The sequence below is a fragment of the Cyprinodon variegatus genome, unplaced genomic scaffold (assembly GCF_000732505.1).
Source record: "Cyprinodon variegatus isolate N-32 unplaced genomic scaffold, C_variegatus-1.0 Scaffold185, whole genome shotgun sequence".
NCBI lineage: Eukaryota > Metazoa > Chordata > Actinopteri > Cyprinodontiformes > Cyprinodontidae > Cyprinodon > Cyprinodon variegatus.
In genome coordinates, this window is record NW_015150638.1 from 56,556 (window position 1) to 79,910 (window position 23,355).

The 23,355-nt window shown below is 39.5% G+C and overlaps 3 protein-coding genes across 6 annotated transcripts in view; 1 reads left to right on the forward strand and 2 right to left on the reverse strand.

The window, feature by feature from the left end:
• LOC107087506 (phosphatase and actin regulator 3-like) overlaps positions 1-11,748 on the reverse strand; it is a 50,641-nt gene extending 38,893 nt beyond the window's left edge. For 2 of the 4 annotated variants that reach the window (XM_015379112.1, XM_015379111.1), the window contains exon 1: positions 11,449-11,748. In XM_015379112.1, coding sequence (XP_015234598.1) covers positions 11,449-11,551 — 103 coding nt within the window. In that variant the 5' untranslated portion in view covers positions 11,552-11,748. The remainder of the gene's footprint in view (positions 1-11,448) is intronic. The other 2 variants (XM_015379114.1, XM_015379113.1) reach the window with 2 other exon arrangements.
• Positions 11,749-12,344: 596 nt separating this feature from the next.
• Positions 12,345-19,654, forward strand: pigt (phosphatidylinositol glycan anchor biosynthesis class T). The gene is made up of 11 exons (XM_015379117.1): positions 12,345-12,759; positions 13,198-13,375; positions 13,548-13,675; positions 14,536-14,636; positions 14,746-14,920; positions 15,026-15,123; positions 15,283-15,439; positions 16,116-16,316; positions 18,082-18,247; positions 18,358-18,441; positions 18,522-19,654. Exons 1-11 carry the CDS (start codon positions 12,372-12,374, stop codon positions 18,769-18,771), a joined length of 1,926 nt encoding a protein of 641 aa, XP_015234603.1. The 5' UTR covers positions 12,345-12,371; the 3' UTR covers positions 18,772-19,654.
• A 1,299-nt stretch (positions 19,655-20,953) lies between these two features.
• Positions 20,954-21,514, reverse strand: LOC107087476 (whey acidic protein-like). The gene is made up of 3 exons (XM_015379063.1): positions 21,401-21,514; positions 21,169-21,303; positions 20,954-21,084 (listed from the first exon to the last, which is right to left on the reverse strand). The coding sequence occupies exons 1-3, from the start codon at positions 21,495-21,497 to the stop codon at positions 20,954-20,956; spliced, it is 363 nt and encodes a 120-aa protein (XP_015234549.1). The 5' UTR covers positions 21,498-21,514.
• Between the last annotated feature and the right edge of the window lie 1,841 nt (positions 21,515-23,355).

A 23,355-nucleotide genomic window follows, 5' to 3' on the forward strand; every position in this document is an offset into this window, starting at 1 on the left:
TCTCAAGGGCCGTAGAAGGTCTATAACCCATCAACAGGACCGGTATCTGCTCCTTTGTGCAAGGAGGAGCAGGAGGAGCACTGCCAGAGCCCTACAAAATGACCTTCAGCAGGCCACTGGTGTGAATGTCTCTGACCAAACAATCAGAAACAGACTTCATGAGGGTGGCCTGAGGGCACGACATCCTCTAGTGGGCTCTGTGCTCACTGCCCGGCACCGCATACGCCACAAAACACCGGAATTGGCAAGTCAGCCACTGGCATCCTGTGCTTTTCACAGATGAGAGCAGGTTCACCCTGAGCACATGTGACAGACTTTAAAGGGTCTGGAGAAGCTGCGGAGAGTGTTATGCTGCCCGTAACATCATTCAGCATTACCGGTTTGGTGGTGTGTCATTGATGGTCTTGGGAGGCATATCCATGGAGGGACGCACAGACCTATACAGGCTAGACAACAGCACCCTGACTGCCATTAGGTATCGGGATGAAATCCTTGCAGCCATTGTCAGACCCTATACTGGTGCAGTGGCTCCTGGGTTCCTCCTGGTGCACAACAATACCCGGCCTCATGTGGCGAGAGTATGCAAACAGTTCCTGAAGGATGAAGGAATTGATACCATTGATTGGCCACCACACTCACCTGACCTAAAACCAATAGAACACCTCTGGGACATTATGTTTCGATCCATCCAACGCTGCCAGGTTACACATCAGACTGTCCAGGAGCTCAGTGATGCCCTGGTCAAGATCTGGGAGGAGATACCCCAGGACCCCATCCGTCGTCTCATTCCTAACACATTACCCAGTCCGTATAAGTATAAATAAATAGCATGATTGTTTTCCCCCATTGGGATCTGATGTGTTTTCAAATTGTTCCTTTATTTTTTTTTTTAACCCAGATTCCTGAAGTTAGTGAAAATGTTATTAATCTTATTCTTTTTACTTTGTTTTGGCTGTTCTTTTTTTTTCCTACAAATTTTACCATCAGAACCAGGGCTTTCTGCAGCTGGTCCAGAGTTACCATTGGACCTTTTTGTCTGCTTTGATTAATGCTCCCATTGACTAGGCTATCAACTCAACTACTTTTCTTCTTTATGCTGACCCATAACATACAATCTGTCATAAACTGCTCTGATAGCTTTAAGTGCTCATTTCACTCACCTGCCTAGTCTACCCAGTTCATAATCATCTCTGATCTCATACACCTGTAGGTTCTGCTTTATATTCAGTCCAGCCCAGCTATCGTGGCCAGATCATTGCTTGATTTCTGTTTGTTCCCAGTTTAATTTCTCTTTCTCTGGTCAGTCAGTTTTGTTAAATCTAGTTAGTTCCTGGGTTATTGTCCCTCTTCCAGTCAGGAGTTTATTCTTAAGCCAGTGTCCTCAGGCGAGTAATTTCCCTAACCAGTGGTGAAAGCGTTTCAGCATTTCCCTAGTGATTCTGTTTACCTGATTATTTTCCCTCTTATCCACTGGCGCTCTCTGGTCTGCTCGCCTGAACCTCTGTAAGACTCCTGCTGGATTTTGCCTCCCAGGTGCATTTCTGTCTGGGCTGGATGCTTGACGCACGGACTCTGAACCTGTCCTCCAAGGTGGGTTTCTGTCTGAGCTGAATAATCGACCCACAGGACTCTGAACCTGCCTTCACGTGCTGATGGATTCCTGGAACCCGGATTCCTGAGTGGATCGGAACCCCTGACCAGACTGTGGACTCCTGGATTCCAGTACTACTAAGGTGTGATATGAATCCCTGTCCTAGACCGGAGTCCAGCCTGCTCACTGGGGTTGCTACATCGGGGACGCTCTGGATGGCTCAGGGCCGCCTCTCGTTGGCAATGCATCGGCTTATCCTGCCTATGATTGAGAGGATGGAACGAACTGTTAAACCAGGTAAGTGACTCACTCTAATAATCATCTTCTGTTCAGATGATCGTGGTCACTTACCTGTGTTTTTCTCTCTAAACCAGAGTGTCAGTGATTGGGTGGTGCCCCGCCTCCCTCCTGCAGTCGCTACAGGTCCGCAGATCCTCAGCAGCCGCTTCAGTTCTGTCTGTTTTTGTTTTAATAAACGTTTTGAACTTTCCTACTGGCTGTCTCACCTGGAATACTGGGTCTAACTGTCTCGGTTCTTGACACAATCCCAATAAAATAAATGGATTTTTATGGCTGCTGTTAAAATGATATACATTTTTCTTCTTGGCAAAGTAGTTTGAAAGGAGAGAAAATGAAAAAAAAAGTCATTACAAAGAATAAGTAGTTTTCTGTTTTAGTATATCTTAGGCTTTCATTGGGATAGATAAAGAGAAACCAGCTCTTGAAGCTCCTGCACAAACTCTCCTCCACTGCCTGTTCATTCCTGCTCTCCTTCTGATGATCTGTCATCTTGCTGCAGCTAGCTTGCAATTAGGATATGATCTTGGCCCTCTTTCAAAAAGAAAAACAAAAAACTGCCACCTCTTCAATTTCTTCTTCCCATCTCATCTCTGGCTCACTCATTCAGTCTCCTGCCCTTTCCTCCTACATTTCTGCTAAATGTGACTTGACTGCACTCAATGTTTAAAGCCGCTTACCCCTAATATTGTGCATCTTGCAATTTCTTGAACTTCATTTAACCTCCATCCTTCAGAGACTAAAAAGCTGCATTTCATATAGCTTTTGCAACCGGGTATCTACCAGGTGTTCTGGTGGCTAAGGAGTTTGTGCACCAAGCAAATGGTTTGCTGTCTTGCTGTTATCGTCTAGCACATTCTGAGTGTTAATTTGTGCCTTTTTTTTTTTTCTGTCAGTCTTCGCAGAATGCTTCTGGAGACGGATCAGCAAGCCAGAAAAGCACATAGACTTGCAGGTGTCTGCATAAAAACAACAGCCAGAGCAACACATGGCTTGTCAAAAGCCTAATCTGTTCTCACATCCATTGGTATGATGTGGGTTGTTGTCATTCAACTGTTCGATTTTTACAGGCAATAGGAGGACAGTGAGGATATCCACACAGAACAGTGCCCTGAATGGCATCTGAGGATCCTCAATCACCTGAGGATGAAGACGATTTCTTTTAAACTGGGAGGTAACACAGCTAATTTGAACAGAATAATAATTTAATTGATCAATTTAGTTAAATTAATATATTAATAAAAAAAAAATCTTTAAGCTTACTAGGCATCATGATGTGAACTCTTCAAAAATTAAGCTGTAAGGCTGTGCTGCATTACAGTGACTAGAGTTACTAAAACAGTACATAAACAAGTGAAAAATGAAAATTCCCTGGCTTTTGGTCTTAAATATGTGAATTTCACGATTTCTTCTAATGCACTGCATATGTCCATCAGGGTCATTGGGGGCTGACGGCTACCACCAGCAGTCTTAAGGTGAAAGTCAGAATATACCCTGGACATAGCAGTCCATAGCAGAGTGCCCATAGGGAACTCAAGCATGCACAGGGAGAACATGCAAACTCCATAGAAGACTTTCTTGCTGCAAGGCAACAGTGCTAAAAAGAATGCAAACTTGCAGCTCTAGTATCATCACATCTATCTATCCATTTTCTTGAGCTTTATCTAGGGCCAGATTGCAGAGGCAGCAGTCTAAGGAGAGATACCCAGGCTTCCCGATCCACACAAACCTCATCCAGCTGCTCTGGAGGGACCCCGAGGCAACACCAGGCCAGCTCAGACACATAGTCACTCCAGTCTCCTGGGCCTTCCATGAGCCCCCCTTCCAATAGGACTGCCTGGAACACCTTGCGAGGGAGGCGACCAGGAAGCATCTGGAATTGATGCCCGAGCCATCTGAGCTGGCTACGTCGACGTGGAGGAGCAATGACTCTACTCAGAGTTCCTCCCATGTAACCAAGCTCCATGCATGATCTTGAAGGGTGCCCCCAGCCACCCTGCGAAGGAAACTCATTTCGGCGGCTTGTATTTGCGACCTTGTCCTTTCAGTCATTACCAATATCTCATGACCATAGGTGAGGTAGGGAATGTAGATCGATCGGTAAATGCCCCCTGACTCAGCTCCCTCTTCACCACAACAGTCCAATACAGAGACCACATCACTGCCGAAGTCGCACCAGTTTCATCACAATGTTTTAATATCTCAGTATTTCAGTCAGTATTTCGGAGACCCCAAAACCACATGTGGGGCTCACAAAGGGTCCATCCTGGAGTGTAGTGATGGATTCAGTTATGAAATTTCAGAGGAAAATAAAGACAGGAACAAAGACGGTCTCGTTTCAACTGAAGAACATCTCCAGGATTAAAGGACTAATGTGTCAGCAGGACCTTAAAAAACTACTTTCTTTAATTGAGATGATTACTGGGAGGAGGCCAAGGGGACGACCCAGGACACGATGGAGGGTCTATGTCTCCCAGCTGGCCTGGGAGCGCCTCTGGCGTCCCCCAGCAGAGCTGGAGGAGGTGTCTGCTCAGAGGAAAGTCTGGGAGTCTCTGTTGAGACTGCTGCCCCCGCGACCTGGTTCCTAGCAGGAGACGACAAGTACAAGTGCGAGAAGTAATTACAGCTACGAGGTCTTTACAGGTTCACCTAAAAAAGTCAACTAGACAACTGTAGCTGATCTAGAATGCTGCTGCCTGAGCCTCCACTAAAGCTAAAACATTAAAGCATCTCCAGAGTTCTAAAGTCCTTACATGGGCTCTGCAAATCTCAGAGATTAGACTTTAAAATACTTCTGTTAGTCTGTCCCTGAATGGCTTAACGTCAAAATACATTGCAGACTTTATGTCAGTGTATTACCCAGACCTTTCATATATTCTGGTTTAAGTCTACTTTGTATACCTAGGACCAGAACCAAATGTGAAGAAGCAGTTTTAAGTTCTTGTGCTCCCAGAACTATAGAAAACAGTGAAATTGCTTTGACTTATCGATGCTTTAAATCACATATAAATATCATGGATAAATATACATAATATTTTATACCAAAAACCTAACTTTAGTATGTACTCATTGGAAGAGCTCTGTGGAGCTTAAGTGCATGATGGTGGAGCAGTTTTCAATTTGATGGAGGTGTTCAGGGTTGTAGGACAAGGGACAGTTTTTAAAGCTTGCAAGATGCCTAAAATGTTGAATCTTGTAAAAAAAAAAAAAAGTTAGAACTATAAATTTACAGCCATATGTTTATATTGCTGTTTATATATATATATATATATTTTTACTATTTTTTAAGGCTGCACTTAAAAAAAAGATGAAATTGTCCAGAGAGCTGTTCCAAACGGAATTTATTTTTGTTTTACACTTGTTTAAACTAAATGACAAATAAATCTGTCTAAGTCTGAGTCTTGTATTCATGTATTATCTATTTGCAATATCAAGAATCAACTGGCTGTTGAGAGGAGTTACTTTCGCTTTCAGATACTTCATCTATTTTTACACCCACTGCCAAACTCCAAGTGATACACCCAATATGCTGATTTAAAGTGTAACTCAAACAAAATAAACTTATTTGCAGATAAACACGGGGCTTTGGAGCACTACTTCAATTTAACTGGGGATTTACCTCATTTGTTTTTGCAGTTGCTGACTATTGCAGCTCAGTTTTACCATGCCTTTAAAAGGTACATGCTGGTGCATGCTTCCAACACACGTACAGGATTCATCTTCATAGCTGCGTATTTTGGTGTTTTGGTATTTTGGTGTAAAAAAAAAAAATCTGTCAAACGCACGCCCTTATTTGGGTTCTTTGAAGATCAGGTTGATATTATGGTTTTAAAAAACGGCACATACAGTCATCTGACATAAGCACCTTCTTCCCCATGTTTAGTGGGACCTCTATGTGGTTGGTGACAAACTGCAAACAGCTATTTCCTTTATCAATATCTGCTTTCCTTCTATTGTGTAACAGAGGTCAGATTGTCATGGTTGTAAATAACAGCTTCATGTAAACAGATTCTACCACCTGAGTTGAGAAGTACTGTAGATCTCTGCAGCTCCTGCAGAATTACCATGGGCCGTTTGATTGTAATCCTCTCCTTACAAGGCCTGTCAGCTTAGATGGACAGCCACATCTTGGCAGGTTTGCAGCTGTCCATTTTTGAGGCATCCATTGGGTATGGACAGATTAATGGTGGATTAGATGTTCATGGCTAATGCATGTAATATGTTAACTCTGCTTTAATTTTCTCCAAGATTTTTTTTCTAAACCTGTTTGCTATTTTTTCTTGGTCATCGTGTTATGTTTGTTCCTAAATGTTAATAACAGAAATTATTTTTGCTTTCCACTTAATACTTATGTGCCCGTTTTATGCTTTTATGTTCATCTCAATAAGTTCCAGTAAAAATGTAATTTCTTGTCTTTCTAATGTGAAAAGGACAAAAAGGTTCAAGGAATACAGGTATACTATATTTAAGGAAATTTGTACGAGAAGCCCTATACCACTCTCAGATCTCTACAGCACTATCGATTGAGCTTAAAGCAAAAATAAATAAAATTATTTCACTCATAAACCAAATATAAATGCTGTAACTCAAGCAGCAGTTAAAATTAGGTGTTGGACCTTGACTTTTTTGTCCTTTGAATAAAGTGTCTCTTCAGCAAAGACTAAAATCCAATCACTCTACACAAAACCCACATAAATGACTACTTCATAGCACTTATTCCAGTTTTTTTCTGTCTCTTTAATATCATTAAAAGTACTTAAATTCAAAATCCCAGGAGGGCCAAGAAAATATATTTATGCATGGCAGAACTATCTAATTAGATAGCCTTTCTTCTCCCATTTTCAGAACCCAGTTCTTCAGCTTGGAACCTCTACTGACATGGCTGGTATGTTATTGAAAAAATACTTTACAGAAAGTCTACTAAATTGCAAATATTTTGTTGTTTTGCATACTTGACTTGATTCTGAACAAAGACCAATTATAAGGTTTTTGCCCTAAAGCAACTCAATAAATTACAAAACTGAGTTTTAAATTAACGTAATGTAAGGTGTTCCTGTGTCACTAATCCTATTTTGCATGCATTGAAATCTCAACATTTTAAAGAAGTCAAACGGGGAGCATGTTATGTAAGGGTGACGCATAATATTCCAATGCCTGTCCATAACAGGTATTTTTGACAGCCATTGCTCTTGTCTAAGGTGAGGCAAAGTCAACCTTGATAAGGTTGTTTTATGTTTTGGATGTGCTTTTTGCAAGTTCACTCAATTCTGTAAAGGAATCTGTATGAATAATATTTAATTCCAAATGTAAAATGATTAGACTAGTCAAACTCAATCTTGATTAGTGTTTATAACATGAATATTATTCATACAAAATGCAGCTGTTGAGTTATAACACCTTCATACTAGAGCTTTTTCAATGTATTTTTTGGCTCAGTGATAACCTGAGATCAAGATAATGTTTCCTTGAACTTGCAAAAAGGACATAATAGACTCTTTTAACCAGAGCTCAATTACTTTAAATGTACTGTGATGTTCAAAGGACAGGATTAGAATAGAATCCTTGCATACAAGTAAGAAGCAACACTGCTGATAAGTTCAAATTTTTGTGTTGTTATATAAATAGAAAAAATGAATAATCCTTAAGGTTTACTGACTACAAAGCTTCAAGGTGTCCTCTCCACACAGTTACCTTGATCCTTACTCTGCAATGACTAACTGGAGCTTTGAGTGAAAGTGACATTTTATTAGAACGGGAATCTAAGAGGTGCTTGTCTAAATGAAATGTCTAAACTTTTTTTTTTTTTTTTTTTTTACAGTGATACAGTTACTTTGACAGAAGGTTAAAGGTAAATGAGAATGCAGTATGATAATAAACAATTCAGCGAGGCAATATTGAAATTTTTCTATTTTATCTTTTTTTTTTTGCACAGCTTTTCGAGAACATTTCCTATTAAACTCACTGGCCACTTTAGGTACATCCCACCTGGTTAGATCCATTTTGCCTTCAGAACCTCCTTAATCTTCATTGACAGAGACTTAGCATGGTGCGAATATGAACCATATTTTGGTCCACACTGAGAAGACAACTTTCATAGAAGTACACAGAATTTAATGACATCTTAAGAAAACTGACTTGATTGGAAATTTTTAACATTTCTCGTTGTATTGCTGGTAGCAGCCATTACATGAGGGCTATATTGTGGTTTTAGTAGAATGGACATAATCAGCTAAGCTAAAGATGGAGGCCGTGTCATGGTCTGCTGTGGTAGCTGACCTTAATTACTCATGCCTTTCACCTGCTTCACTCTTTCCAGCTAATTATCACTTATCTCATCCACCTGCCAGTTTCCCTTATATTGGGCTCAGTTCCAGCTATAATGGCCAGATCATTATTTGTTTTTTTGTTCAGTCTGTCTGTTCAGTTTATGCTAAGGTTCTTTTCCTGGATCCTGGCAGCCAGTGGAAAGAGGGTTTTTGTGTCTGTCTCGTCTCCTGCTTGTCCACTGTTCCTCCCCTGCTGAGTCCTCTGGGTTATTGGCTCTTTACGCAGGGAGGATCAGCTTTTAGTCCAGTAAGCCTGGCTCCAAGCTGGAGACCAGTTTAAAGGTCCTGCTCAAGTTCTAGTTCCATGTTCCTGTCTCGGCTACCCTCTTCCACTGAGCCTGCCCGTCTGCACCTGATCCTGTCTGCTCCTGTGCGTGTCCGATAGGTAACGCTTCTGGACTCTGAACCTTCAATCCAGCGGCTTGATCGTGCCCCTTTCCAGGGAGATGGACTGGACTGTTGAAGGTAAGTGACTCACTGAGATCATCATCTTCTGTCAGATGATTGTGGTCACTCTCCTGTGTTTCTCCCATCAGAGTGTCTGATATTGGGTGGTGCATCCTAGCAGCTCCACTTTAGTTTTGTTTGTTTTCATTTTAATAAATGTTTGTAACTTTCCTACTGACTGTCTCACCTTGAATACTGGGTCCATCTGTCCCGTTTTATGACAAGCCGGGGTATTTAAATGACACTCGGTTGGTATACAAGGGGAGCCAAAATGGGCTACGAAAATATTTCTTACACCAGGGGTCTCTAACCCTGGTCCTCGAGACCCCTGCCCTACACAATTACACCATTAACCAAAACCGGTGATGCAATGCAAGACAAATCCAGGCTTTAATTTTGTTTACTCCAAATCCTTATCCTAAAATCTATTCAACATATTTCCAGTACATAACTAATTTTGTTGGGCCTTTGTGAATTGAAGGCTAAGATTCCTGTTCTTTGCTAAGGAAAGTGGCAATTGATGTGATCCTTTACAGCCCATTTGCTTTAAAGTAAGACGTTGGGATTCTGCACAACTTAGTTTTAACAAGTGGTTATTTCAACTGATTTATTTAGACTTTAGTGGTATTTAAAAAATGCAATACAGGAAATGGGAGAAGAGAGAAGTGGAATGACATGCAGCAATGGCTCCTTTGAGGATTGAGGCCTCAGAACATGGATACATGCTTTCATCCATGCCCAACAAGTTGTTATCTGAGCTACTATTACTTTAACATCATCTAAAACCAGTTTGGCTCTTCTCTGACCTCTAAGGTCAACAAAGAATTAACATCCACACAACTGCCGCTCAGTTGAGCGATTCTCTCTCCTTTTTTTTTTGTTACAATTCTCTGTTATGAAAGCCTGTTTACTTTGAAAGCCTCTTGCATCCACTTCTTTTGCTGTTCTTTTTCCTTAAAACTTCTGCAAGTGGTCTTCAACATGTCTGACTGCATTGTGATTTGCTATTAGTGTTAACAAGCTATTTTATTAGTGTACCTCTTAAATTGGCTGGAGATTATTTAACCACAATGAGCTACTGAGTAAATGATATTAAAAAAAGGTTGGATTAGGCTGACAGAGACTTCTCAGTGGGAATCTCCTATTATCACCATTTCTAAGACAAAATTGCTTTAATTCTCTGAGATGTTCAGCTGTACTTGTCTTTATTGACTCTTCTCATTAGAGTTGAGTCAGGGGGTGAATACAGTGTCAGCCTCTGCAGCTCTGCAGCTGCATGAGCCACTGTAAAAGGGGAAAAAGGCAGTCTTTGCCAAAGGATCACTTTGGCAAAGACTGGTACCCCAGAGATTGGCGCAGTGATGATGTTACACAGAACAGGGCTGGGCTATGTTGTGTACTCTGGGTCACCAGACACCGAGACTATACTTTGCTTTCACAATTTCTTTAATTATGCCTTCTTCTTTTTATTGCAAAACTGCAGTCCCACATATTGTTGTCAATGGAGGCTGATTTCACTGCAAGGCGGAAGGCTTTAGCTCTCGTCACTAGCGTGGCGGATCTGCCAGGCTGCTGTGTTGTTTATTCAGGTGTGTCAAAGACCCGCTGTGACATCATCACATTCACCTATGTGTGAATTAAAGTATGCTTGGCCAGGGTCAAATTGAGCCAGGACTCCATTGAAAAAAATCTGCTAGGGCCAGCTGATGGGTTCAAACAGGTGTAAACAAGCGAGCTACATTAGAAATAAGTGAAAAGGGTGAAAAGGTGTAGCATTTCTTTCTTATTCATCCACTCAGGCATTCTTCATGTGCGTAAAACTCACCACGTGTGGGAGGAAGCCTTTTCCAAGCCCACATGAATCAACCACAAATAGCCACTTGCTTACGCAAAAATCAATCCACGTCGTTTCAGATGAGTTAGATGGACAAATTAAGAATGAGAAAACTGATAGAGGAAGCACATTATGTGCATCATGAACTGCAGAGTACCGCTGGTTATCTGTTATTAATGAAATATAATTGCATCATGCTGATTCCACATTCAAGAGGATTACTAACAGGCCCCAGGGAAGCAATAACTCCATGTTTAAGGCAGTACATGCTATTTCCTTTAAAATGTAAGCCTGAATTGGAGGAGGGGTATCACCACCTACAGCCTGGCATTGACCAGTCATCAGTTTAGTATAGGAGAAGTGGAAAAGGGCGGTGGGTTTTCCAGTGCTGTCAGAATGTATGCATCATAATATAAAATCTGTATGCCTCATAGACAAGACCCATGTTTCTCCAATAAAACCAACAGGGCAGCAGGCACAAGCTGAGATAAGACAACAAATACGCTTAGGCTGGCATCATGGACCACACATGCATGCGGATTTAGTGATGCTGCCAAACATGTCCTATCCATGGAGCCTGACTGCAGCCAGAAATGCGTAAATAAGGGAAAGCTTCTCACATCAATGCAATATAAAGAAAAATGAAATAGCCCACTACTTTCATCCACGTCAGCGCTATGCTACAGGCATCTTTATCATATCTGTGGAGGACGCGCAGGCACAGCAGCCGCTCACAGACGCTCATATGGCACATTGGTTTTCAATTTGCAGGCGCTGCGATTTACTGTTTCAGTCCATATTGGGAGCGTATGCGCTAATTGTCCGGGGCTGTTCTGACATCCCAGCAGGCATGTGCATCTTCCTTTCAACACAAAAATAAATAAATAAATAAAATAAAATCAAAAGCATAAAAGCATTGCAATATATGAAAAATAATGCGATGCTGATCCTACCTGTGCCGTGAGTCAATTCGAGACCCGGTTCCGTGAGTATGTTCGGGTCACTTTGAGATCTGCCTCGCTGCAGACAGCCGTCTAGTCCATCTGATGTAGCCATGAAGAAGACAGCGCAGGAATCCTGAATAAAATATATATTAGAAAAAAACAAAAACCAAGCGAGGCAAGCGAGGTCAGGAGGAAAACCAGCAAGCAGTGGAAAGGAGAGGGAGGGGGGAGATTTAATTCGCTCTGACAACAGCCGCTTGGAGCATCTACGAGGGAGCCATGGCTGGGCTGAAATTCACCGCGTGTGCATGTCTGTGTGTGCGCGTGCGATGCGCGAGCGCGCGCGTCTGGGCTGCGTGTGATGATGTGTGGTGGCCGACTAGGGTGAGGGGGGGCAGTGGTACCAGCGGGGCTGATGAGGATGATGTCCATCCCCTTACAGCAACACTGTCAAATATTCAGCACAAAGCATGATTCTGTATTGATGGTTTATGGGTCCAAAGGTTAAAGTCATATTTAACTGATGTCTCAATGTTGTTGTTGCTCTTAGTTTCAAAATTCGTATGTGAACAAAAGTGGATAAAATTAATAATTAAAAATTTAGGTCGTCTGTAGATATTTTCATATTTACATATTATTATAGTAATGATGATAGAAATAGTGATGAAAAAACACCATCTCTAGATATTCAATCTTTCTTTTATCTTTAATATTCTAATAAAATAGCTTAGATATTTAATGATGAACAGTATACACCAACAGGCATTTTCAACAGGCCATTACAGGAACACAATACGGTCCTCCACATAAAATAATTTGCTTAAAACAAAGCATATCTATGTCATAGTCACGTGGCTTATAATGAGAAGTGTCTATTGGCTGCTTCCGTATGTGACGTCAAAACGCGGAAGTAAATCCCCTCCGGTAGAGATATGGCAGCTTACAGGTGCAGTCTTTGCGCTCGGTTACTTCTTTTATTAATTTTGTTGTTATACGCGTTGGTACACAGTGAAGAAATAAAACAGGGTAATATTCACCATGTTAGAGGGGTTAATAAACCCCAAACACCTGCTGAAACAGTGGAGCGACCGCTAGAAGAGAGGCAGTGTGAAGCAACCGAGGTAAACGAAGCAGTTTCCAGTGATGCTGCTGCACATTTACAGGACTACCCCGGTCCCGATTCCGTCCTGACATCAACACCGCAGCTTAAAGATGACTTCAGAGAGGAGTTAGTCATTAGACCGCTTCATTCAGGAGATATTTATGCTAGCTTCCAGTTCCGCACAGTGTGGGAAACAGATTTCACCAGAGGAAGTAAAGGTAAGCAGCTGGTCCTTCAGCTTTGGTGCTGCCAGAATGTCACAACTTCCGGACAAGAGGATACAATTTTACCTATTAGGACCATAGTCTTCATCTTGACATTTGCTTACATTAATTTGTTTTGTACTCAAGCTTTAAAGTGTCAAACAGAGTCTAGTTATGTCAGCAAGGCTGATTTTGTTGCATCAGTTTGGTGCATTAATAACAGACTGGGTAATATAGGCATGCATTCATTTAGACTTTTGAGATATTAGGAAAAATAGTAAAACTAAAATTTTCAGTCAGAAAAATCAAGATTAAATTAGTTGAGGATTTTTGTATGATTAATTTAGTACAACTATGATTATTAAAGACTGCAAAACAAATGCCTCTTAGCAAATTTCATGTGATATTAAAGCTTTTTATTCCTAATTCTATTTATGTGGTTCTATCTCTTAGTCTCCCACTACAGGCTATTCCCCAAATCTCTGGGTCAGGTCATCTCCAAGTTCTCAGTGCGAGAGCTGCACATCTCCTTCACACAGGGTTACTGGAGAACCATGCAGTGGGGCCAGCCCTATCTCCCCTCCCCTCCAGGAGCTGAACTCTGGGTTTGGTTCCAGGACACTGTTACAGAGTAAGTGCTGCCATCTGTTGGCTGCAGACTGTTATGAATTGTTTTATCTGGAATAGATTTCTGAAATAGAGAAACTGTTTTTATTTGCTAAATTACCAGTAAGGTTTCTGCTGCGTTCTACGTGTCTGTCAGTCATCTCAACATTTTTCTGTCTTTTTTTCTGCCCTTTTAGTGTGGATGCCACATGGAAGGAGTTGACAAACGTTTTGTCAGGCATCTTCTGTGCTTCGCTGAACTTCATAGACTCTACCAACACTGTTCAGCCCAGTGCTTCCTTCAAACCATTGGGAACTGCCAATGGTATGGCAGATATTGTTCAGCCTCAGCTTTTGTATAGTTTTCCAGTAAAACTGATGGTGTCTATGTTTAGATATGGTCTCTTTGGTTCTTCTGTAATCTCACATACAGTAAAAACGTGTGATGTGGTGTTAGGCTCCCAGTTATGTCGACAGGCAAACGCCACCCTCTGCTGAGGCATATGTTGGAAAGCACCACAAGCTCTAAGGAAGCGTTATCACTGTGACATTCTGGTTACATCCAGGCATGCACAGCAGATCAAGAATCACCTAAGCAACATACATGAAATGAGACAAATCAAATTTACACACAAGGAAGGAAGAAATAAATCTATAGTTTACTGGTTATTAGCATACCTTTGACACAAAAGTAAAACTTTACAAGAAACTAACATAGATAAATGTAATATCTGTTAAGGACACCAGAATACCCCACTGTACACAAAATATCAGTTGTAACAAGACTAGGAATGAGCAAAATGGATGAAATGTACAAGTAAAAATGAGGAAAACTCAGCCATAACAAAACCATCTCAGATGTCATTTAGTCACAATGGGCACCAGGTGGAACAGATCATATTCAAACAGGGTAGCAAAAAGGAACTGTTAGCAACAGAAAACAAATAAATGCTCAAACTACCATAAATCAGAGGAATCCATAGGCGAGAAGTGGACATCACATTTGCGACAATGTTGACCAAAAGCAATAAATGTAATGTCACATATCACATACTCCTGCAAGAAAGAATCTATAGGGTAGACAGGACTGAAATACTTGTATCGCTTATTTCTAGATGGCTAATGTACTGTTAAATTTAAGTTCTGAAAAAAATATTATTTCTGTTTTTATATTTTCCGTTCAAGGCACAGACCATCGCTTCCTTCGTTATGCTACCCTCCCACGAGAAATAGTCTGCACCGAAAATTTGACGCCATGGAAGAAGCTGTTGCCCTGTGGATCCAAGGTGAGTTCATGTTTCATTTGCAGTTGTCTGTCTCTCCAGTGATTATGCCTTGTTTGTGTTTTGTATACCAACTTTTTTCCCCCTCCATTTGGTACCTGTGAATTTTCAGGCTGGTCTGGCTGTGCTGTTGAAGTCTGAAAAGCTCTTCCACAGCAGTTTTCATTCCCAGGCTGTGCACATCAGACCGGTGTGTCAGGACTGGCACTGCAAAACAACGTCGTTGGAGCTGAGGCAGACACTGAATGTAGTGTTTGACCTTCACACCTCTGGACAGGGCAAGCGAGGTCAAGAAAGGACAGCTTATATACTGCATTCATCAACATTTTATGACCTTTTTAAACCTTAATATCTCTTCAGTCTTTGCTGATATGATTCATTTCTCTTTGCAGAGTGGTCTTTGTTTAAGATGTTCTCTAGAACCCTGACAGAATCCTGCCCCCTGGCCTCCTCCAGTAAAATATACATCGACACCACAGACAATCCTCAGGTGATATTTTGGTCCCCAATTGGATCTATTTTTTTGTTACATTTGAAACATTTTCAGTTACACTAAATAAATCATCAAAGTGGGATCAGATTAATTTGTCATGGTAGAAAATTGTTCTGTTTGATTTGAAATTGAAAGAAGCTGGTTTTGTTTTTGCAGGAGGAGCAATTTGAGCTCAGTCCAGCTACTCCACTGCTGAGCCAGGCAGTGGTACTGGGGGATAGACGGACCTTTTCTGTCTACGACCTGACCCAGCAAGTCACCTTTGGCACTGTACGCTCCCTTAATGTGCTGATTCGCTGGAAATCCACAGAGGGTGAGTGATGGAAGACATAGCTGAAGCAGCTTGTTGGATTGGCTGAACTCATGAAGAAGAGTTTCCATTAGTTTTAGCTCTTTTTGATCTATAACCTGGTATTTTAATTATGCAATCCTTCTGAAATTGTTATAAATGTATTTTTACTAGCTGTTAAGAGAAAATAATGCAAGGTTATTTGGACCCCTTTTAATACTCTTCTTGTTTTTCTTGCAAGAGTACCGGTATGTGTGAAAAAAAACAACAAAAAAGAACTATGTGACTTGCATGTATATAATTTGGATGTAGTGTTGGCAACATTTGCAGTTTGCCATGGTTTGTTTACCATAATTTTCAGGTCTCTTACAAATTAGCAAAAAAGTTACATAGGAATCAACACTTACTTTACCTGTTTGTTAGAATCACTCTTTTTGGTGGAATAAAGATGGAAGTAGTGATAGCAAGGTGGGCTAATGTTAGCCTTCTAGTATTGATGTACAGAAGTAGGACCAATACCACACTTTTCTGCTCTTGTTGGCAGCCTCAAGCCACCTTCACTCTGCGTGTTTTAACACCAACATCCACATTTTCAAATGAAAAATTCAGATTTCTGGATTAATCTGATGCCTTTTAAGATTTTTAGCATTTTGATTCTGTTTCAGATCATCATTATCTGCTTTTCTCTTTCTGAATTTAGGCGACATGCTTAGGCCCTTGCTTCATGCCGAGCGATACGTGGCCGGATATGGGCTACAGACAGGAGAGATCCACACCTTAATCTACAACAACCACCCCTTCAGGTCTTTTCCTGTGCTGCTGCTAGACTCTGTGCCTTGGTATCTACGTCTCTATGTCCACACGCTCACTGTCACCAGCAAGGGAAAGGATAACAAGCCCAGTGAGTGCATATTTCACCAAGAGAAAGGCCGATACATCGGCCTGTCAATATTTCTGTTCAATTTTATTTTTTTTTTCTTATAGCAACTTTAACAGATATGTGCATGTGTTCACCGATTCAATAGTAGAGTGGTTTCTAAAATGAGTGAGTTTTTTCATTTATTGATATCAATGTTGAATTGTTACACAGTAGAATAAAGAGCTACTTAATAAAGAGAAATTAAAGTAACCTACAGGACCACAACAGATAACTGTTAAGTCTATACTGCAGCCCTTTTTATCTTTGTTTTTTGTTTTTTTTTACTTTCATGTTTCCTTTAGTAACTTTCTTTGAAGATAACACAACAAATTGGGGGTTAATTACATATTAAAGTCGATCTGGGATTAGAACAGATGGGGAAACAGGGAAAATCTGATGATAAGGGTTGCAAGATTTCCCTCTAAAAGTAATAGCTTTGTTTATTTGTGAGCTCACTCAGAGTTAAATTTGTGTGTTTTTTTTCCCCAACATAAATCTTTCCCCTCACTTCAAAACCTTTAGCTAGGAACTAAGGCCTTGGGGTAAATTGTGCCAGTAGTTGTCTTTTTTTTTTTTGCCTGCTGCAGGCAAACCGTGAGTTTAGCTTTGAGTTTGCTGCTTTAATATAATTTGCAATGGAATAAATTGCAGTGTAATACGATCTAAGGTCTAAGGTATGACAGGTCTCAGCATCATCAAATGGCTGATTTTTTTGTGTGGTTTTTTTTGTGCATTTTTGTAAACAAACGCTAAATAATCCTAAACATCAGCAAACTGTATTCATAAGTCAGGTTCACATAATCCGGAATTTTAAAATCTGAGTTTTGTGGAGGACTCAGACCTGAATCTTCAGAGGCAGATAAAGACAGTAGCAGAGTCGAGCTTCTCTTCCCTAAAGACCATCTCCAGGATTAAAGTACTAATGTCTCAGCAGGATCTGAAAACAACCCCATTTATCTCACTATAATCAATTAGTGTGGCCATGTGCCAAGAAAGTTGATCAGAAACCTTAAGCTGATCCAGGAAGCTGCTGCCTGCATCCTCACCAAAACTATGAAAGTGCAGCACATTGCTCCAGTGCCAAAGTCGTTACTCTGACTTCCCATCTCTCAGAGATTTTCTAAATGCTTATGTTTGTGTATAAATTACTGAATCAGCATCAGCTGCCCAGACCTGCTTCTCTAATATACCCTGCATACCCAGAACCAAACTTGTAGAGGCAGCGTTTAGTTCTTATGCTCTACAAATCTGAAATAAACTCCCAGATAACAAATATTTAAAAAAACAAATCCTTTATCTTATTTTAATGTCTGACTTTATTTTCTTTATTTTTTTATGCCTCTATACAATGCAATATACTTCTCTATTTCTCATGTACACCACTTTGAATTAAAATTAGATTAAAAAGTTAGTGCTGTTTGTGAAAGATTGCTCTATAAAAGATGCATTAACACAATTTACTCCTTTAGTTAAAAATATGTGCCTACTCTTAGAATATTTTGGTATTTTCGTGATATTGCCACTAGGACGTGTGCTCACGTTTCATTTTCAAAAGAATAGTAGCCTTGAATGTTCAGGTTAATAGTGTTTTTATTTTATTTTTTGCCAAGTAGTTGATATGATTAATTCAGTAATTTATGATACATTTATGCTAATGTTTATGTAAAAAAAAAAAAAAAAAAAAAAGAGGGGGTGGGGGGATGCAAACACTAAAATTAGATGTCTTTATGTGTCTCTTCTTTGCCAGGTTACATCCACTACCAGCCATCTAAGGATCGAATACGGCCACACCTGCTAGAGATGCTGCTCCAGCTGCCTCCACACTCTGTTACCGAGGTGACAGTGCAATTTGAGAGGGCGCTGCTTAAATGGACCGAATATACGCCTGATCCCAACCACGGATTCTACGTTGGGTATGAACAAACTTCCTGTCACAGTATTCAGAAGTTTATCGGCCAAGTAACAAGTGAAGGTTTATGTTTTCTTTTTAATGATTGATTTCTCTTTTCTTGTTCAAATGCAGATCTTCAGTTATCAGTGCTCTTGTGCCAAGTACTGTTGCCATGAGTACAAATATCACTCAGGAGCAACCACTGTTCAGTACTTTGTGAGTGGAGTTTTTTTTTCTTACATACACAAAAACATTTTTTCTTTGTGTAAAATCTCACTTTGTGTTTCTCCTTTCAGTTTTCCATGCAAAGAAGAGTCCAACTACTTTATGCGTGTCTACACAGAGCCTCTGTTGGTCAACCTGCCCACTCCAGACTTTAGCATGCCTTACAACGTCATCTGTTTAACGTGTACTGTTGTGGCCGTAGGCTATGGCTCACTTTACAACCTGCTGACAAGAAGCTTCCAGATAGAAGAACCCAACCCAGGATTGGCCAAGCGTATCGCAAACGTTATCCGCAAGATGAGGGGTGTACCGCCTCTTTGAGGCAGCATCAGAGGACATTAGCTTATTATAGAATTGGCCCTTCACAAAAAAATAAAATAAATACCCAAATGTGTTAACATTCAGGGAAGAACTGAGTCAAACACTGGCATAAATGTATGGGTAAAGGGCAAGTTGGAGTTTTATTGTTTTCAGGGGTTTTTTTGTTGTTTTTTTTATACAATGGAAAATGTAACGGTGATAACTAGAAAGGTGTTTTGTTAATGTTTAAAACAAGAGCAGCAGTAGCTTGTTTTGTTGTTCTGTTTCTGTTAATATGATTCTGAATTTCTTTAAAGTAGTCTTTTGCCATCGAATGTTGCAGTGCTTTTGACCCACAACAGTTTGATAACTCCATGCCAGGAGAGATAAGGAAAGGTGACACGTTAAGTCAAAGTGACCTTTTGTTTTTGGCAACTCTTATTGGGCAAATAAATGTGGTTTACAAACTCAATTCAAAGGATTTGTAAAACAACCTTTCTGTTGAAGTTTACTTTCTCATCATATATTTGTTTAAATTTTTGTTTCCTTCCTTAAATCTAAAGGTTTGTGAAATAATTTTAATATCAATCAGACATCCATCTGTCAATATTTTGAACTTATTATCTATAGGTACAGTACACTACACTCCAGCCTGTTGTAGGACAACACAGATATACACACACTTACACCTAAGAACAAATTAGAGATACCAATTAACCTAAAAGTCATCTTTTTGGACAGTGGGAGGAAGCTGAAAACCTGGAGAGAACCTACAAATACACAGGGAAAAAAATTCAAAGAACCCAGGCTAAGAATTCATCCATAACCTTCTTGCTGGCAGGCAACAGTGCTAAAAACTGCCACAGTGCAGACATAACTTGACTAAATACAGGATATCAATTTAAAATATTTATTTGATATTTTACAGTTTTTCAATTTATCTTGGTCCTAATTAGGTGGAAAAAGGAACCCCCCAGCTTGTTAAAACAAAAACTGAAAAAGAAGATATTTTTGGTATAATGTTTTGTAGGAATCACTAGCTACAAACCGGAAAACACAGAGCCCTGTAAATCAAGATTCCATGCAAGTAGAAGATGAAGTAGACCAAAACACCTCAAAATGCAAAACATTGTGTCCTTGATTTAACTAAAAATACATCTCAAGAACAGAAAGGCAAACACCATGAGACTCTTAGTCTTTATTTAAAAAAGCTGTTTCTGAGCAAGCAATGAGGAGATAATTTTTCTAATCTGAGAATGAACAAAGGTCAGAGATTGACCCAGAAAAAATAGATCCTCTCTTAGGTCATTAAGGATAAAACAAATACAAAGACACTGAGTAAACTGTCCTTCATGGACCCGTTCAAAGGCAAATACCACTATTGTTCAGAAAGGCTTGTCTGTTTACTAAAGTAATATATTAAGACTGATGGAAAAATATTATTTGAACTAATAAGACAAAGCTGAACATTTTGTGGGAAAGATATGTGTTTCATTACGCTTTTGTTTAACAACCTTTTGTCAAAGAACTATAGAGATTGATGGTGGTGTAATGGGATGAGATTTCTTTGCTGCTTTAGGACACTTGCTGCAAAACATGAGTTCTGGTGTCTCTCAGAAAATTATGGGGTATTCAGCAAGACAATAATTCAAAGTATCAGCATTCAAAATGGGGAAAAATATATATTTTTTTTATACAATGAACAGCATTTTCCAGTTTGAAACCCTTCCAGTCTGACTGAAATAAAAAAGATTTTGCAAAGGTTCGGCTAAAACTACGGTGCCAGTTATTGTAAATGCTTTGTACAGGTTGTTACTACCAAGGTTGACACAACCAGTTATGAGATTTGAGGGGAAATTACTTTTCCACACACTGTTGGACAACAAAAGGATAGCATATGTGTCTTCAATAAATACATTCATTATTTGAAAACTGTGTTTTCAAGTTACTCTGTTTAACTTTCTCTGATATTAAGAGTTAGTGGGATGTTTGAAACATATGTATAGATTATTTAACAAATAATTTTAGAATCCCAACTAACCTAAAACAAGCGAAAATAGACTGAATATATCTGGTTTTATCTGTATGGTTTTTAAGTAAAACAACACTGTTTGCGATTGTAGTGCTTTAAAAAATACACCATAAAATACAAACAAACAATTATTAGCCTTTTTTAATAACCAGAGGCACACATTGGTATCTGTCATGGCTGTTTGCAGTAGCGACCACATGTTGTTGGACAGCATTTCTTTTCTCCTAGGCAGTCCCCATCATGATCACAGAAGTCATGACACCATGAGGTGGACAGTGGAGGGTCGCAGCTTCCAGGTTTTACTGAAAATTGAACAAATTAAACAAATATTTGTAGCCTGTGAGGACTAAATTAGAAATGTCAGTTTTGTTTATACAATATCTCACCTGGCACAGTGGACATGCATTGATGGCCACATCCATTGGAGCAGCACTTTTCACCTTCCTTGCAATCACTATCATGGGTGCAAAGTTCAGCACATACCCCAGATAATCCAAACATGTTTGGGCATGCTTGATCATCTAAATGAAATTTCAGTTTTCTTAGTGAGCTTTGAAAACACCTCATTTATAATCCAAATTTCTTACAGCGACTTAAGAAGATAATTTTGTGACTTACAAAGAATAGCAGGGGCACAGACAGGTTTTCCGTTATACACGCAGCATTTTTCCTCTTCGTTGCAGTCTTTATCTTCCCTACATGACTTTGCGGGCATTAAAGGTTGAAAGACTCTGGGGCAGTAAGCTGGTTATAAACATGCAATAAATCTATTAATAACCTTGTCTATCAGCAGGCTTAGATTGATAAGCAGATAAAAATAAACATTTTTCACTATAAACAGTAAAATCAACAAACTTGCCAGGTTTTGAAGTTGTCGAAGAACAGGTCATTAGTGAAGAAATCACCACAAGCAGCACAGCCTTTGTAAAATAGTGTCTCACCATGTTGAATTATCAGTCAAGGATGAGCTGTTGCTTCGCTATCTTGACAAATATTCAAGTCATAGAGCTCTTCTCTGATGACGCACACAGCACTGGGTTCTTGTGTCATTCAGTTACTCTCGGATATTATTGCTCTCTAATTGATAAGATGCATGCCCAGTTGTTTTTGCGGTCAACCTGTCCTCATTTCTGCACACAAGGGAACACAAAGAAAAGCAACAAAAGTAAATAATCCGTAAAGATTTCAGATAAGCCACAGTGATTTAAGGTCAGCAGCGGATTGTCCTGTTTGCAGATTCATGTGTACAAACATGTAGCAAGAACTTTGATCACTTATAAACAGTATTTATATTTTGATTTATGTGGAAGTTACTATCAATGATGAAAAATATGTTGTACTTTGATATCTAGCAAAAGTTTCAAGTTTCATATCTCCCAAGAGAATCTTTTTTTCTTTTCTCTGGTAAATTCTTTAGAGGTTAATAATATGTCCCGATTTGTAAAAGCAAATAACATATCACAATGTTACCAGGTGAATATAAACTGTGCTAAATTCATAAAAATAATCAATCCACAGATGTGCCAACATTTGCCTCACTTAAAATAAGAAAGTGGAGTACATTGCCTCTTTGCTAAAGTCCTTTCTTTTTTCCTCTATAACTAAAATATCTAATAATTAAAATAAAAACAAAGTCAAATTCTTTGTTAGTGTATCAACTGCCCAGATCTCTCAAGTCTTTTACTCAAGTCTACTTTGCATACCCAGAAGCAGACCCAAACCTGGAGTATCAACTTTTAGTCCTCACTTTTAATGCTCCACTAATCTGGAATTAACTCCTAGAGAACTCTAAACCCTAAATTGCTTTAGAGCAAGATTTAAAACGACATTTGACTGTGCTATGTAATCATTATTAGTATAAGTCTAATTTTTCTTCTTTTTGTTATCAACCTTTTATAATTGTGTTTTTAAATATATTTAACCCCTTCAAGTATTAATTTCAATTAAGTTCATTTTATTATCATTAATTTTTTAATTATCTTTATGCCACTGCAATGTACTTTTTTCATGTAAATGCCATATAATTAAACTTGCATTGTCAGATATTCCTCTAAACAGTGATTGATTATAATTTTTTAACCCTGAAAAGTTTTTGTTATCATTGTTGTAAACTGTCAGCATATGCTTGCAGTCAGGGACATGCACAGATAGACACTAGGTGGTGCTAGAGCTCTAACAGGCATCAAGGAATGCTTTAAATTGCAACTCTTTGAATAAATGAGAGAAAATGTGATTTAAATCAGCTCATAGATGTAGTTATTGATGTCCATGTCAGGGACAATTACTATTTCTCCATGCAACACATAAGGTGCCCTTTTTACCACCTACCAGGCGTATTCTGAGCAATGCCCAGGTGTTATTCTTTTTCTAATTTTGTTGTGTCATTATATGTCATTTGTTCCATTCAACCCATTTCCCTTAAGTAGTGGGCTGTCATTGTGCAGCATCCGGGAGCATTGTGGGGTTAAGGGTCCTTTGCTCAAGCAGCCAGAGAACCTCTGGATTGCAATAGCAATGCCCTATCCACTAGGCCACCACTCCCCTCACTATCCTCCTTGGCATTCAATATTTTT